This window comes from Loxodonta africana, chromosome X (genome assembly GCF_030014295.1).
Source record: "Loxodonta africana isolate mLoxAfr1 chromosome X, mLoxAfr1.hap2, whole genome shotgun sequence".
Lineage (NCBI taxonomy): Eukaryota > Metazoa > Chordata > Mammalia > Proboscidea > Elephantidae > Loxodonta > Loxodonta africana.
Window position 1 is genome coordinate 152089301 of NC_087369.1, and position 15865 is coordinate 152105165.

At 49.2% G+C, this 15865-nt stretch overlaps 1 protein-coding gene across 8 annotated transcripts in view; it reads left to right on the forward strand.

Annotated features, from left to right (window-relative positions):
* BCORL1 (BCL6 corepressor like 1) overlaps positions 1-15865 on the forward strand; it is a 70262-nt gene that overhangs the window by 19467 nt on the left and 34930 nt on the right. For 7 of the 8 annotated variants that reach the window (XM_023553833.2, XM_023553832.2, XM_064277572.1 and 4 more), the window contains 4 exons: positions 156-283; positions 5254-5344; positions 5605-8865; positions 14868-15033. In XM_023553833.2, the coding sequence (XP_023409601.1) occupies positions 198-283; positions 5254-5344; positions 5605-8865; positions 14868-15033 (3604 nt within the window). In that variant the 5' untranslated portion in view covers positions 156-197. Of the gene's footprint in view, positions 1-155; positions 284-2511; positions 2592-5253; positions 5345-5604; positions 8866-14867; positions 15034-15865 lie in introns of those variants that run through there. The other variant, XM_023553837.2, reaches the window with a different exon arrangement.

Genomic DNA, 15865 nt, shown 5'->3' on the forward strand with positions numbered 1-15865 from the left:
ACCATATTTTTCCATCGCAGGCTGGCTTGTTAGAGAGACTGCTTTAACATTTTGATGCTATAATTCCTTTTATTGAAACTAGTTTCTCTTTGAAAGGTGGTTAGCACAGTGGTCCATGTTATGAGTTCTGATTTGTTCGGATTCTTTTTCCCCAGGGGGAGTGGCCACAGAGGTCCTATCTGGCGTGAGTGGCTGTCATGATCTCTACGGCACCACTCTACAGTGGCGTGCACAACTGGACCAGTTCTGACCGGATTCGCATGTGTGGCATCAACGAGGAGAGGTGAGGAGGCTGGGAAGGCGGCTGTTTGTGGCTTCCAGTGAGCAGTGCCTAGTCACCAGAGGGCTGGTCACAGCAGGGCCCGTGAAGGGGCCCTGGGAAGAAGACTGTTGGTGGTTTCCAGTTGTCCTGAGATGGGACCTTGTGAGTGGCCTGCTCTGCCATGCTGCCCCTGCTCAGAGGAAGGGGAGGAGACCAACAGATGACCTTTTTCCCCCTAGTATTTGTCCACTCGTTAAAAGCTGCCAGGGGAAGTTCAGGCAATCGCAGTTTTTAATTGCTGCATCAAAATTTGATGTTCTAGCCACAGGTGACTGGTGAGCACTCGAAATGGATCTTGTCTGAGATGTGCCATGAAGTACACACTGAATTTCAAAGACTTAGTAAGCAAAAAAAAAAAGAAGGATGTAAACTAATGAATAAATTATTGTATTAATTTAAAAAACACAAAAAAATTTCAGTGTTCAAGGATATTAAAAAACAAAACAACTAAACAAAAATGTCAGTGTTCAAGGATATGTGTATTTGTGGCCTTTGATCTAAGCCTGGAAGAAAGGCAGTTTTCTACTGGAAACTGTTAGTGAGCATTCTGGTGTCAGTGCTTTCCTGCTTCACAAGGCTAACAGCACACAATTATTTGGCAAATCCTTGTGGAGTATCAAAGGAAGATAAAATGGTTTAACCTGAGTTTTAATACAAAGTTGAGAGTTGGTGATGCCTGCCCAATCAGTGTGTGTGTTTCTACTTTTTCATTCACTAAAATACTTAGTTGACCCAGATATGCCATTTCCTGACCAAGCCCCATACCAGAGGCACTCAACTGATTTTATTTTTTATTTTATTTTTTATTTCCATAACCCTTGGCCAAAGAGCTGTGTGATGGTTGCAACGCCTCTCCCATTTTTAGAGAAGGCATGGCTCCCCCATGCTTGCTGGTGTTTAGCTGTTGTTTCAATCCATTGATCGTTCCCATCCAAATGCATCAGATAAATCATCTAGAACACAGAGTATATGGCTTTTCCTGGGATTTAAGATCTGGCGTTTTCTTGGGTAAATCTCAGAAGCGCGTGCGCGCGCGTGTGTATGTGCGCATGTGTGGGAGAGTATTGGTAATTTTGAAGGGAAAAGGAATGGTGTGTTTGCGTTTATCTACTCTCTTGTTCTGTTCCTAACAGGAGAAGTGCGTACTTGTCTGAGGTTAGGGTTAAGGAGAACAGACCTTTTTATTTCTTTAAGTCATTAGTGCCTGATGTCTTAATTCTCTGTACTGAATAACAAGTTAGAGATGGACTTAAAAGGAGTTTAATTTTAGAATGTACAAGTCACACACAAGGAAATAAGACAAAATTCTTCTCCAATACTGAGTAAGAAAGGTATCTTCCTTTGCATATGAGGACTATCCTGCGATGATTACTAAGAGATGATCTGGGGGAAGGAAGGGAAGTGGTATTGATTTGTGTAAGTATTCATTGGTAGGCTATGTTGATCTAATTATAAGTATTTGAGTCTTTGATGCAAAGATCTGGACTGTAGCCTTCAAAAAGACAACAGACAAGTTACCTTGGTTCACCATTCATTATAGTGTGTCACTGAGTTGATTCTGACTCATAGTGACCCCATGTGACAGAGTAGAACAACCCCATAGGGTTTTCTAGGTTGTAATCTTTATGGGAGCAGATTGCCACCAGGTCTTTCTCCCCCAGAGCTGTTGGGTGGGTTTGAATCGCCAGCCTTTCAGTTAGGTGCCGAGCACTTAACTGTTGTGCCACCAGGGCTCCTTCTATTCATTATAAATCCCTGCAAAGACAGGAGCAGGAAGTGGACCCACAATCTGATTTTCTCTCTTTCAGGACCTTTCTTGAGATGCTAAATTACCAAATATGCCTGGTGGTTAAGGTGACCTTTTAAGCATTGTCACTTCTGATCTCATCCACCCGTTATTGTCGCCTTCCCACCCCAGCCTAGGCCGCACTACAGCTGATTTCCAAAATGTGATCTCACCTTGTTTAAAAACCGTCTTCCTCAGCATTTGACAACTTGTAGAATGTAGAGATTTCGGGTCTAAAGCTGTACCTGGGGTTTACTTCTTCAAGTTCTGTTGTAAACCTGTCTAGCTTCGCCCTATGGGGTGGCAAGCACAGGGAGCAGGGGGCTTCTGCTGGCCCCAGGCAGCTGGCTCTAGTCAAGCCCCCAGCGAAATCTGTTTTCTGGTTTGTTTGCTTCCTTCCTAGTGTTAACTCAGTCCTTCATTCTGCAAATATTCTGCCAAGATTTATTAACCATAACAAGGGCAAACCAACAGTCACATGAGGTAGGTTGGTGGTGAGTGCTGTAAGAGTGGCACGTACAGGTCCTGTGGGAGTCTAGAGGCAAGAATGACAAACTTTCTGGGGAAATAAGGGAAGGCTTCCCAGAGGCAGTGACATTTGAGTAGGGTCTGCAGGGATGAGTAGGAGTTGGAGGTGATGTTTGGTAATTCCCTTGGATGGTAAGGGGGGCTGATGGGTTTGGGGAGGGCTCTGGCTGGGATGAAGGTAAGGAGTCTGGTATGTGCTGGGTTGTGTATTTCTGTGACCCCTGTAGTCAGGGCCCAACAGGAACTGAAAGAGGTCCAGCTTGATACCAGTGCTGTCCCTTAATAATTAGACCTACAGCCCTGAAAGGTTGTGGCCGTTTCTGGTTTGAGTTCAACAGAGTCTTGAGCTTAACAGCCCAGGGTCATCTCTGGTGGGAAGAAGCAGCAGGATTGATTTTCAGACCTGTTTGAAACCTGTTTTGACCCCTGCCCCCTCCTCCTCCCCATTCCCCACCGCACCCTCATAACCTTGCCTTGCTGACCCAGCCCCCCCAGCCCTCCCTGTGAACTATTCGCATCCCAGACACTTCTCTCAAGCGAGCAGTTGAACGTTTGCTCAGCTTTGCACACCCCTCTCCTCAGCGGATTTGAAATGTGGCTGCACAACATCTTCTCAGAGCCTCGGGGGCTGGCACTCGGGCATGGGTATGACCGGAGTCACCAGGACTGCTGCTACCTCCGCAGTTCCTTTGGCCAGCTTGGTGTGCCTCTAGTGGCTGCCTAGAGGGCAGAGTTTCTGCTTTCAAGTGTGATTTCATGCGAGTGGGAGTGAGCAAGAGGACTCAAGTCTGCAGCTAGCTCCCCTTTCTGTAGTCAAGAGGGGAAAAAAAGTAAAGAAATAGCACCTTCCCTAGGTGGTCCCCCCTGTGGGGTCAGCGAAGGGGTGGGGGTGGGGGCTGCTGCTTGTTTCCCTTCGCTCTGTCTTCCCCTCCAAAACCATCCCTGGTAAGTCTAGTCAGAACAGGCTTACCCCCTGGCCCAAGGCTGGGTATAGGTCTAGCTTTTCTGGTCTCTCAGGAGTTGATGTGAAAGTATTTCTTCCTTTTCCCTCAGGCCCTCCCTTTCTCTTCTTCCTCGAGATCCCCCTGACTGCATCCTCCCCTCTTCTCAAGATCATTTCTGTTGTTTGTCACCAGCAGTCATGGCTAGCAGTGGAACCCTCCCACTTCTGCTGTTCTGGCTGCTTTTTAAAGGGGCTGAGCCTCCCCACTCGGTTAGCCTCTTCTGGAGCCCTGAAAAGATGGGGCGAGGCCCACAGTGGCACCTCCCTTACCTTTTTTGCTTCTCTTGCCCTAGGTACAGTTTTGGAGCCCATGATGGTACCCTGGTTCCATGGGTGGGAGTGAGTTAGCAGTGCTCTCCTTTTTCTCGTTGGGCTTGGCTCTGGGCGCCCTGACTGCCCTTTGGCTAGGGTGGCTGGTGAGACGGGAGCTGACTTCTTCAAGGACTGTTGCTCCAGAGAAGGGAGGCAAACCCAAGTGCAGGCCTTTTCCCCAAAGATGCGGAACATTCCAGTGCTTTGCCCACCTAGGAAATGTGCTGCAGCTTATGTTAGGGCTTTCTTCTTTAACCCAGACCTCCCACTCAGGCCACTCAAGCCATCGTTCCTGCCCCATCTTCCCTAGGGCAGAGGACAGTACATTCTTGCTGTGCTTAGAACTTTAAAACACTCAACTTCCCATGAGCGTGGGTCCTCTTTTCAACATCACCCTCCTCGTCTGACCCAACAGCCTTTTGTGGTCAGGACTGTACTGTTGTCTCAGATTCTTAATTGAAATTTGGAGAACACTTTGTGAGCAGGTGGGAGTACGGATGATGCTTTTTCCTTTGGGACCCAGCTCTCTGGCCACGAGCCCTTCCCTCTGGGGTGCACTAACCTGGACTTGGAGTCTGTGGCCTTGAGGGTTTTCCTTTGGTGGTGCTGGGAGGCTGTGGGGATGGGAGGAGATGGAACTTAGGCAAGGGTTCAAGGGTGGGAGAGAAGACACTGGCCTGGAGCTGGGTGGCATGCTAAGAGGGGGACATGTACACTGCAGGGAAGGAAGGGACACCCTTAAAATTATTGACAGCACCCAGCAGCCTGGCGGCCACGCATCAGTATCATGACATGTGCAGTAAGTGTTGTCTGCTCTAGACACACCCATCAGGTGACAATTTAGATTTAGGACATAAAACACAGCAAGGGTGGTGGTTTGTTGTAGAAAAGGATTGCCTATATGGCACCTTCAGCCAGCTTCTCTGATAGACTTAAAATAAGACGACAGTGCCCTGAACATCCTGGAGGGTCACCTTGATGGATAAGCCCCAAGAGAAGACCTGGGTGCTTGGGTTTCCTCCCCAGTCCTGGTGAGAGCCCTAGAAAACTGTAGAAATGGCCACAAGAGGGGAGTCCAGCTAGACCAGGCTTCTCCGCAGGGACTTGCAGACCTGGGCATGGAGGCCCCGGTGTACAACTTGGGAACCCCCCACCCGTTATTTGTGATTTCCTGAAAGCCACTGAGGGAAGTAAGACAGGAAGGTTCTAGGGGAACCCAGGCAGGCAGGGGACATTCAGAAGCAGGTGGTGGTGGTGCCCAGTCGGGGCCTCATGTCCTTCTCTGGTTGTGTCCCCTGCTAGAAGAGCACCTCTTTCTGATGAGGAGTCCACGACAGGTGACTGCCAGCGCTTTGGGTCTCAGGAGTTTTGTGTCAGCAGCAGTTTTTCCAAGGTAAGGGGCCATGTGCAGCCACATGCTGCTCGCCAGAGGGTGGCGCTGAGCTACCATCCCAAGAAGGTAGGAGGGAAGGGCCAGGGTGTTTCTGGGGTGTTGCTGTAGGTGGGACAGATACTGGCTGGCTGCCCTCTGCCTCTCCTGAGACCTGATTCGTTGAGTTGCAGAGGATCGGCAATGGTCTCTTAGGGATCTGGGGACACTTGCCCTACCCACAGGGAGCTAGCTAAGACATGTGCACTGCTCTGTCTTTGCAGGTGGAGCTCACAGCGGTTGGTAGTGGCAACAACGCCCGGGGGGCAGACCCAGATGGCAGTACAACAGAAAAACTTGGGCACAAGTCTGAAGAAAAGCCTGACGACACCCAGCCAAAAATGGACTATGCTGGGAATATGGCAGCAGCCGAGGGCCTCTTGGTGCCACTGAGCAGCCCAGGGGACGGGCTCAAGCTTCCCCTTCCTGACAGTACCGAGGCCAGCAACAGCAGGGTCGAATGCTCCTGGACACCCATAAGCACCCAAATGAGCAAGCAGGTTGACTGCTCACCAGCAGGGGGGAAGGCTCTGGACTCTCGGCACGGTGTTGGGGAGAAGAATACTTTCATTTTGGCAACTCTGGGAACTGGAGTCCCCGTGGAGGGGAGCCTGCCTCTGGTTACCACTAACTTCAGCCCACTGCCGGCCCCCATCTGTCCCCCTGCTCCTGGCTCGGCCTCTGTTCCTCCGTCTGTTCCGGATCCATTCCAGGTTCCCCTCTCCGTCCCTGCCCCAGTGCCCCATTCTGGGCTAGTTCCTGTCCAGGTTACCACTTCGGTTCCAGCGCCTTCCCCTCCCTTAGCACCAGTCCCAGCTCTGGCTCCAGCTCCACCATCAGTGCCCACACTTATCTCTGATTCGAACCCCCTTTCGGTTTCAGCCTCGGTCTTGGTGCCCGTGCCAGCTTCTGCTCCCCCCTCGGGCCCAGTTCCCCTCTCGGCTCCAGCCCCCACCCCCCTTTCAGTCCCAGTTTCAGCTCCTCCCTTGGCTCTGATCCAGGCTCCAGTGCCCCCTTCAGCTCCGACCTTGGTCCTGGCTCCTGTCCCTACTCCAGTTCTGGCCCCCATGCCAGCATCCACACCTCCAGCAGCCCCCGCTCCTCCATCTGTGCCGATGCCCACCCCAACCCCATCCTCCGGCCCACCCTCTACTCCCACCCTCATCCCTGCCTTTGCCCCTACACCAGTGCCTGCACCCACCCCAGCCCCCATCTTTACTCCAGCCCCCACACCTATGCCGGCTGCCACACCAACTGCCATTCCCACCTCTGCACCGATCCCGGCCTCCTTTAGTTTGGGTCGAGTGTGTTTTCCTGCAGCTCAGGCACCAGCTATGCAAAAAGTCCCCCTGTCCTTTCAGCCAGGGACAGTGCTGACCCCAAGCCAGCCGCTGGTTTATATCCCGCCTCCAAGCTGTGGGCAGCCACTCAGTGTGGCCACACTGCCAACCACTCTAGGGGTCTCCTCCACTCTTACACTCCCTGTCCTGCCATCCTACCTGCAGGACAGGTGTCTTCCTGGCGTGCTGGCCTCCCCGGAGCTCCGGTCTTACCCATATGCGTTCTCTGTGGCCCGGCCTCTGACTTCAGATTCAAAGCTGGTGTCTCTGGAGGTGAACAGGCTCCCCTGCGCGTCCCCGTCCAGCAGCACCAGTACCCAGCCTGCGCCTGATGGGGTACCCGGGCCTTTGGCAGATGCTTCCCTTTCCACTGCTTCTGCCAAGGTGCTTCCAACTCCACAGCCTCTGCTGCCAGCCCCCAGCGTGAGCTCAGCCCCACCACACCCCGCCAAGATGCCAGGTGGTGCTGAGCAGCAAACAGAAGGGACTTCTGTTACCTTCTCTCCCCTGAAGTCACCTCCACAGCTGGAGCGAGAGATGGTCTCTCCCCCTGAGTGCAGCGAGATGCCCCTGGATCTCTCCTCCAAGTCCAACCGCCAGAAGCTTCCATTGCCGAACCAGCGCAAGACACCCCCCATGCCAGTGTTGACCCCCGTGCATACCAGCAGCAAGGCCCTCCTCTCCACAGTTCTGTCTAGGTCTCAGCGCACAACCCAGGCTGCTGGTAGCAGTGTCACCTCATGCCTGGGCTCCACGTCCTCACCTTTTGTCATCTTTCCTGAGATCGTAAGGAACGGGGACCCGAGCACCTGGGTGAAGAACTCCACTGCGCTGATCAGCACCATTCCTGGCACCTATGTGGGAGTGGCCAACCCAGTGCCTGCCTCCCTGCTGCTGAACAAAGAACCCAACCTGGGACTCAACCGAGACCCCCGCCATCTCCCCAAGCAAGAGCCCATCTCCATCATTGATCAAGGAGAGCCTAAGAACACTGGTGCCCCCTGCTCCAAAAAGGGCAGCCAGGCTGGTGCTGAGGGACAGCCAAGCACAGTCAAACGTTATACCCCAGCCCGCATTGCCCCTGGGCTGCCGGGGTGCCAAACCAAGGAGCTCTCTTTGTGGAAACCCACAGGGCAGACAAATATTTATCCACGGTGTCCAGTCAACGGGAAAGCCACCAGCACCCAGGTCGTGCCTGTTGGCTGGTCACCGTACCACCAACCATCTCTGCTTTCCATTGGCATTTCCAGTACTGGGCAGGTGACCCCCAGTCAGGGGGTGCCCATCAGGCCCACCAGCGTGGTTTCTGAGTTTTCTGGTGTGCCACCTCTCAGCTCTAGTGAAGCTGTGCATGGACTTCCCGAGGGGCAGCCAAGGCCTGGGGCCCCCTTCGCTCCCGAGCAGGACACTGTCACAAAGAACAAAACTTGCCGGATTGCTGCCAAGCCTTACGAAGAACAAGTCAATCCTGTCCTCCTGACTCTCAGCCCTCAGACGGGGACCCTGGCCCTATCTGTTCAGCCTAGCAGTGGGGATGTAAGAGTGAATCAGGGGCCTGAGGAATCGGAGAGCCACCTCTGCTCTGACAGCACTCCTAAGGTGGAAGGCCCCCAGGGGGCCTGTGGACTGAAGGTGGCCGGAGACACGAAGCCCAAGAACCAAGTGCTGGCCACCTACATGTCCCATGAGTTGGTCCTGGCCACCCCACAGAACCTGCGCAAGATGCCTGAGCTGCCTTTGCTACCTCACGACAGCCACCCCAAGGAACTCATCTTGGATGTGGTTCCGAGCAGCAAGAGGGGCTCCAGCACAGAGCTTTCGCAGCTTGGAAGCCAGGTGGATCTGGGGCGGGTGAAAACGGAGAAGGTGGATGGTGATGTGGTCTTCAATGTAGCCACCTGCTTCCGGGCCGATGGCCTCCCTGCAGCTCCCCAGAGGGGCCAAGCCGAGGTTAGGGGCAAGGCTGGGCAGGCGCGAGTGAAACAGGAAGGTGTCAGTGTCTTTGCTTGCAAGGACAAGTGGCAGCCAGATGACATGACCGAATCGCTGCCACCCAAGAACGTGAAGTGTGGCAGAGAGAAGGAAAGTGAGGAGCAGCAACTGCCACAACCCAAGCCCATAGTCCGGAGTTCCCATGGACCCAAGGTGAGTGCTGGGATGAGGCTGAGGGCAGGGTAGAGACACTGGTGCTCTCCTTCTTTCAGCAGATACCAGCCTTGTTTTACACTGAATGCTTGAATGGCTCTGTGAGCTGAACTTATTGGCAAGCTTTTGTAAAGTGAAGAATGACTAGTCACCTCCTTTCAAAGCCCCATTCTCTGTATATGGTGTTGGAGACCAAGGAGGGGTTCACTTGTATCTTGGAGGATGAGGAAACCGATGTGATCCCCGAGGCTAGGGAGTCCAATGTCCCAGATGAGGTTGGAAAGTGAAAGAAGGTTTTGGTGAGGGAAATCAATTAATACCAGGCCCTTTCCCTGAATAACTGTTCTTCCTTTTCCTTTACTGAGACAACGGCTGGCCTTGAGAACTTGGGGCCCAGCGAGGGAAAGGGTCTTGGGTAGGGTTATTCCCTGCATCACTGGGGAAGCCTGCTTAGGATTTGCTTGGAGCTTTGTGGGACTGGAACCAATTTGGTTTCGGGGCTAACCCCCCAGTTTCCTGCCCACCTAACGCTTGGGGTGGCAGCTTTGGGTTTTTGAGTCATTGGGAATTTAGTGTGCAAGGCAGGTAGGCACCTGGGTCTTGATAGGTTTTTATTTATTTACCGATTTTTGATTGTGGTATAATAAAAACTTGCCATTTTAAATTAACAACAGCAACTCGAAAGATTAGATAGGAACCTTAGGGGGCAGTGAGTTTCTGTTAATGAGGGAGGAACAACTGAGAAAAGGAGGGTGAGAATGGTTGTACAACTCGAAGAATGTAATCAGTGTTGCTGAATGGTACATGTAGGAACTGGTGAATTGGTGTATGTTCCCCTGTGTATATTCTCAACAACAACAACAAAAATAAATTATTTTTTTAAATTGTCATTTTAACCGTTTTAAGTGTATAACTTGGTGACATTAGTTACATTCTGCGTATTGTGCAGCCACCACGACTATGCATTTCCAAAAGTTTATTTTTCTTGTTGTTGAGAATATACACAGTAAAACATACATCAATCCAACAGTTTCTCTGTGTACCATTCAGTGACATTGATTACATTCTTCAAGTCATGTGATTCTTCTCATCCTCGTTTTCTGAGTTGTTCCTCCCCTGTTAACATAAATTCACTGCCCCCTAAGGTTCCTATCTAATCTTTAGAGTTGCTGTTTCCAAAAGTTTTTCATCACCCCAAATAGAAACTCAGTACCCCCAAAGCAATAACTCTCCATTCCCTTATCCCCCAGCCCCAGGTTGCCACTAAAAAGCTTTTTTTAGTTACTGTGATAAAAATATATATAACAAAGCCTTTGTCATTTCAATATTTTTTACTTGTACAGTTCAGTGACATGGGTCTTGATTCTTAACAGGCGTAATAGCAGAATCCTAGGCAAAAAGGTGGGCCAGGAGGACTTGATTTGAATCCAATGGTTCTCAATAGGGGGATATGGAGGCCACGGGTCATTTAAGGAGATTCTTGAAGCAGTCGAGGATAGGGCTTCTCCAGAATATTTGAAGTTATGTTAACACACGTTCAAATAGGATGCTGATAAACTCTAATGAACAGATTTCTAGCCAGAGCACCATGGATTGGTTTGTGGCAGAAGCTCTTCATAGTTTTCTGGATCATAGGCCCCTTTGAGAAGCTGCTGAGAGTTATGAACTCTCTCCCCGGAAAAATGACCTCAGAATTTTGCCAGTAATTTCTGGAGGTCCATGAATGCATCCCCTCCCCAAAGCCCGTCTACGAACTCCAGGTTAAGAACTTCTGGGATAGAGTTTGGGTAGGTTTTACTGAACCTTAAAACCCCCTCCGTATGTGAGAGACATGCAAAGTAGAAACAGAGGTCATGACATAGGCGATTGTAACATTTGGTCCACTAACTGAGTAACCTGCCCTTGTTGGTAATACAGCTAATAATTAATGTTGTTATAGTTGTTAACATTTGTTGAACTCCTACTACATACCAAGTGCTTTTTTGTTGTTGTTGGTAAAACATCTATAACAAAATATTTACCTTTTTAACCATTTTGAAGTGGACAAGCCAGTGACATTATATTCCCCTGTTGTACAACCATCCGCACTCCCCGTTTCCGAATGTTTTTCGGCTCCCTGAACAGAAACTCAGTACCCCTTAAGTAATAACTCCTCACTCCCCCCAGCCCCTGTAATCACTAATAAACTTGGCTTGCTGTGCATTTCCTGTTCTACGTAATTTCATGTAAGCGGAATCATACAGTATTTGTCCCTTGGCCACTGACTTTTTTCACGCAGTGTAATATTTTCAAGGTTCATCCATATTGTGGCATGTATCAGAACTTCACTTCTCTTTATGTACAAACAACACTTCGTTGTACGTATATGCCACGTTTTGTTTATCCATTCATCTCTTGATGGACATCACTTTGTTTCTATCTTTTGGCTATTGTGAATCGTGCTGCAGTGAACATGGGTGCACAAGTATCTGTGTTCCTGCTTTTAAGCCTTTTGGGTATATACCTAGAGTCCCCAGATGGCGTAAATGGTTAAGCGCTTAACTACTAACTAAAAGATTGGAGGTTCAGACCCACCCAGAGGCACCTTGGAAGAAGAGCCTGGTGATCTGCTTCCAAAGGTTCACAGCCTTGAAAACCTGATGGAGCGCAGTTCTTCTCTGCACACATGAGGTTGCCATGAGTTGGAACTGACTCAGTGGCAAGTAGATTGGTTTTTTGGAGTGGTACATACCTAGGAGTTATATAAACCAACCACTTTTTACACACATTATCTAATTTAGTCCGTGTAACTACACTTTTTAACTACACTCTGAGGTGAATGCTATACCTACCTACTTTACAGATGAGAAAGCGTAGGAAACAGAGGCTCAGAGAGGGTAAGTTACTTAGTTACGTAGTTACTAAGTGGCAGAGTTGGAACTCAAACCCTAGTTTCTATGGCTTCAAAGCCACAGCTCTTCTTCAGCTATGCTGCACTATCCTCCACTCTCCGTATGTATAGTTATTTCATTGTGGTGCAGTGTGTTGGTGAGGAGTGTGATCTCTGGAGCCAGGAAGAGTGCCCGAGTTTGAATCCTGGCCCCTCCACTTCTTAGCTGTGTAATAACTGGTCAAGTTACTTAATTTCTTTGGCCCTTCGTTTCTTCATCTGATGATACCTATTCATTGGTTGGTTATTAAGATTACATGAGATGCCCAAAACAGGCAAACCTATAGAGACAGAAAGTTGATTAACGGTTGCTGAGGGCTGGGGAGGATGGAAGAGTGACTGCTAGTGGGTACAGGGTTTCTTTTAGGGGTGTTGGAAATGGTATGGAATTAGCGGTGATGGTTACACAACTCTGTGAATGTACTAAGAACGATTGAATTGCACACTTAAGTGAATTATATGATATATATCAATAAATTAGATCTCAGTAGTGCTGTTATTAAAAGTAAAGATTAAATTAGGTTATATATGTAAATGCTTAGGGTAGTAAGGACTCAGTAAGTGTTAGTTACTGCTGTTGTTATTGTTAGTATTATGGACAGACCAGACGTGGTCCCTGGCCTCAGGACAGGTGTGTCTGTGGATGCCTCAATGGCAGGCAGGCCTGGCCCCTCTTGCGTTAGATGAACAGTTCACTGGGCGGATGAACAGATGCAGAGGGCAAGGGATAAAGTTAAAGGACCTCAAAGCAGCCGTCAGTAACTGCCTGTAATGCTGGAGTAAATGTCCATTTTGCAGGAGAGCAGACAACGTAGATCTTTCCTTTATCATGTCCCATTTTCTTGAGAAAGAAACCATTGACAAGTGGACTAAGAAGATAGAAAAAACCAGTTGCCATCGAGTTGACCCTGCCTCGTGGTGACTCCATGCGTGTCAGAGGACAAGTGTGGTTTATAGGGTTTGCAGTGGCAGCTTCGTTGGAAGTAGATGATGAGGCCTTTCTTCCCAGGCATCTCTGGGTGGACTTGAACCTCCAGCCTTGTGGTTAGCAGCCGAGCATGTTAACCGTTTGCACCACCCAGGGACTCCAAAAGCAAAAGTTAGTCCCAAAGAGCCCCCTTCAGGGCATGGCCAAGCCACGGACAGTCTGGCGCCTCCTCTGCCGCGTGCTCCAAGGCCTCATGGGGCCTGAAAGGGCCTCCTGAATCCGCGGCGAAGATAATGCGTCTGCTCCATTGGCTGCTGGGGGTACTTTATTGTCTTCTCATCTTTTAGAGGATTTTTTGGGAAATCTTTGACAGCCCTGTTAACCAGAACATTCATCTTACAAGGTCTCCCCATCCTCCCAACTTTTTGCGTGAGTCGTAGTGCACAATATATTTTTATTTGCAGAAGATATAGACAGAAATCCCTTCTAGATGTTCTGTTTTACTTGTTTTTGTCTATCTTGGGAAGTAAAATTTAACAATCTGTACTTGAAAAAGCCAGGTAAAAGTGATATTCAGAAGTAAATAGGACATGTTCAAATTTATGTGCATTTAACTTTATTTCCCCTGACTTAAAATAGTTTTTCTCCGGCCAGACCTGAAGGTCAGATTTTCAGCAGCCATTGCCCACCTTTGTCTTTCCTCCCCAGTTCTTTCTTTCTCTGAACACTTTGGTTTATAGGAACTACCAGCAAGCAAAGTTCGAATTGAATTTTCAGCTCAGCCCTCTGCTGAATAAAAAGCAGGAGGAACTCATGGGATGGGAGAGTCCCTGTAATTGGATGGGGAATGGTGATTCCCTGTCCCCAGAGAACTGAGGCCCCTCCCTCAGGATATATCCCATCAACAAGATATCTGCCATCCCCTTAGCTGAATAATGATGACCTTCTAGAAGGTAGGGTGTGGGTCTATTCAAAAGAAAAACAATTCAGGCAGGTTTAACTCTTCCTTTCCTGCTAGGACCTGCTTTCATTGTTAACACATTTTTGCTTATTCTGCACACCCTGACTACTAGAATACGGAAAATCCCGACATTGCCCTATTTTTTGGTTAGTGGCATAGAGAGACCTCAAAGCTTGTGAGAGTATGTGGTAACTGTTAAGCTGAGAGTGTCCTTGGCTGTGTGAGCACAACCATTGTGCCTATGGGAGATGCACTGGGCGGTAGGTATGAGTGGGGCAGGAGAAGTAATGGGCGCTGATGTAGAGAGGCTGCGAGTCAGGAGCCTGGCTCTTAGTCCCAGCTCTGCCACTTCCTTGCCGCAAGTACAAATGAGCGAACGTCCAGGGTTGCCTGGAAAGTGCGCAAGTCAACTGCGCATCGCCCTGGGTGAATCATTTACCTTCTTGTCCCGGATATAGTCTTCGTTTCCTCATCTGATGAATGGGAATGAGATTAGCTTCTCCTCTCAGGGTTGTTGGGAAGATACAATCAGATCATGGAGATGAGAACATTTTGAAAAGTTGAAAGTGCTGCTGGGTGGAAATGGCATTACCAGTACTGCCTGGGCCTTGTCATTGTCTTTCAGAAGTCTGGGGAGACTGGAAGCTCCTGCTTTGTGTTTTTCTTCTTGCCTTAATTGAATCTACTTTCTGGTATTAATTTCGACATGAAAATAGACAATTTTTCTTGATTGGCCTATACTGAGAGTTATTTTCAGTTGTTGGTGTCAGTACCATTCACAGTCAAGTTATTAGAACAGTTTAATCATCCAACTTACAGAAGAGACAGTTTTTGTTTTATGCCCATCTCACCATTGGCGTTTGGGTAGACGATGGGGTCCTGAATTTGCACCTTTTAAAATGACTTTGGGTGTTTATTCGGCTTGTGAACACAGACTCTGTGAACCTGCTTAAAATAACGGAGTGTGGATGCCTGTAGGTAATGACCAGGACACCGAATTCCGTCCCAAATTGCTTCTGTGCCCCACTGTGGAAGACAGCAGATGGCCGTTTCCCCTCATCCCCACCTTGGGCAGCTCATGTCTGTGTGCTGGCAACAGGGGCACGTGGTTCAACTTTCAGAAGTTAGGAGAATTTCCCTCGTCAGTGAAACTGACCTCAGTGTGTCCCTGTACCTCTCCACAGTGCCGAAAGCTGCCCAGTGACCCCCAGGAACCTACCAAGAAGAGTCCCCGGGGGGCTTCCGATTCAGGAAAAGAGCACAATGGAGTCAGGGTAAAGCACAAGCACCGGAAGCCAACAAAGCCGGAGTCCCAGTCTCCAGGAAAACGAACCGACGGCCATGAGGAAGGTAGGCCCCAGGCCCTGGTCCGCTGGCCTGGGCTGGAAAAGGATCCCCGTGGCGGGTGTGGGAGGCCTCCGAGACTGACTAGAAAAGTGAGCCTTTTTCACTGTGGAAGAAAGATTAACTGACACCTCTGAAGTCAGGCCTGGGAGGAGGAAGTAGGGGTTTATTCTGCACGTCCTGGGCACTAGAATAGGGCACACTCTGAAGGTCGAAGGAGGTGGTTTTCAGCAAGACAAAAGAGTAGCAAGCCCCCTTACCCTGCAACAGGTCTTCGCTTAAAGAAGAAACCGGTTTCCAGGGAATTTAGACAAAAATAGCAGAACAGGGTTTCATTATACAGTTTTGTCTACCTTTGTGTATATTAAGGCTCCCACTTTTAAAAGTTAAAAATAAATAACCAGAGGAGTTTAGAGACATTTGAAACCCTTTTTATTATTTAGGAACACACAGGATGTTTGGTTTTGGAGGGTATGTACTTAACCTGGCTGCCCTACCACAAATTGTTCTAAACGCCCTCATCAGAGAGAGAAGCCCAAGTATTCTTGACCCTAGTAGTCCATGTTCATGGTTTTGCCCATTGGACATGACCTGCCTCTTTCTGTCTGTTCTTACATGGCAGCTTTCCTCTGTCTGCCCCTCCCCTACTCCCATCTTCCCGTCTTGCTCCATCCTCTAAGATTCATTGAGGTTGCCCTTCTCTGGGACTTGCTCCCGCTCAGTTATAACTTTGTTGAGGTACAGCCGCCTCCAAGTCATACACTCAGTGGACCCTTGTGCTTTCTGCTGTACTGTCGAATTGATGCCTTTTTTGGTATAAGCAAAAATGACCAAACAC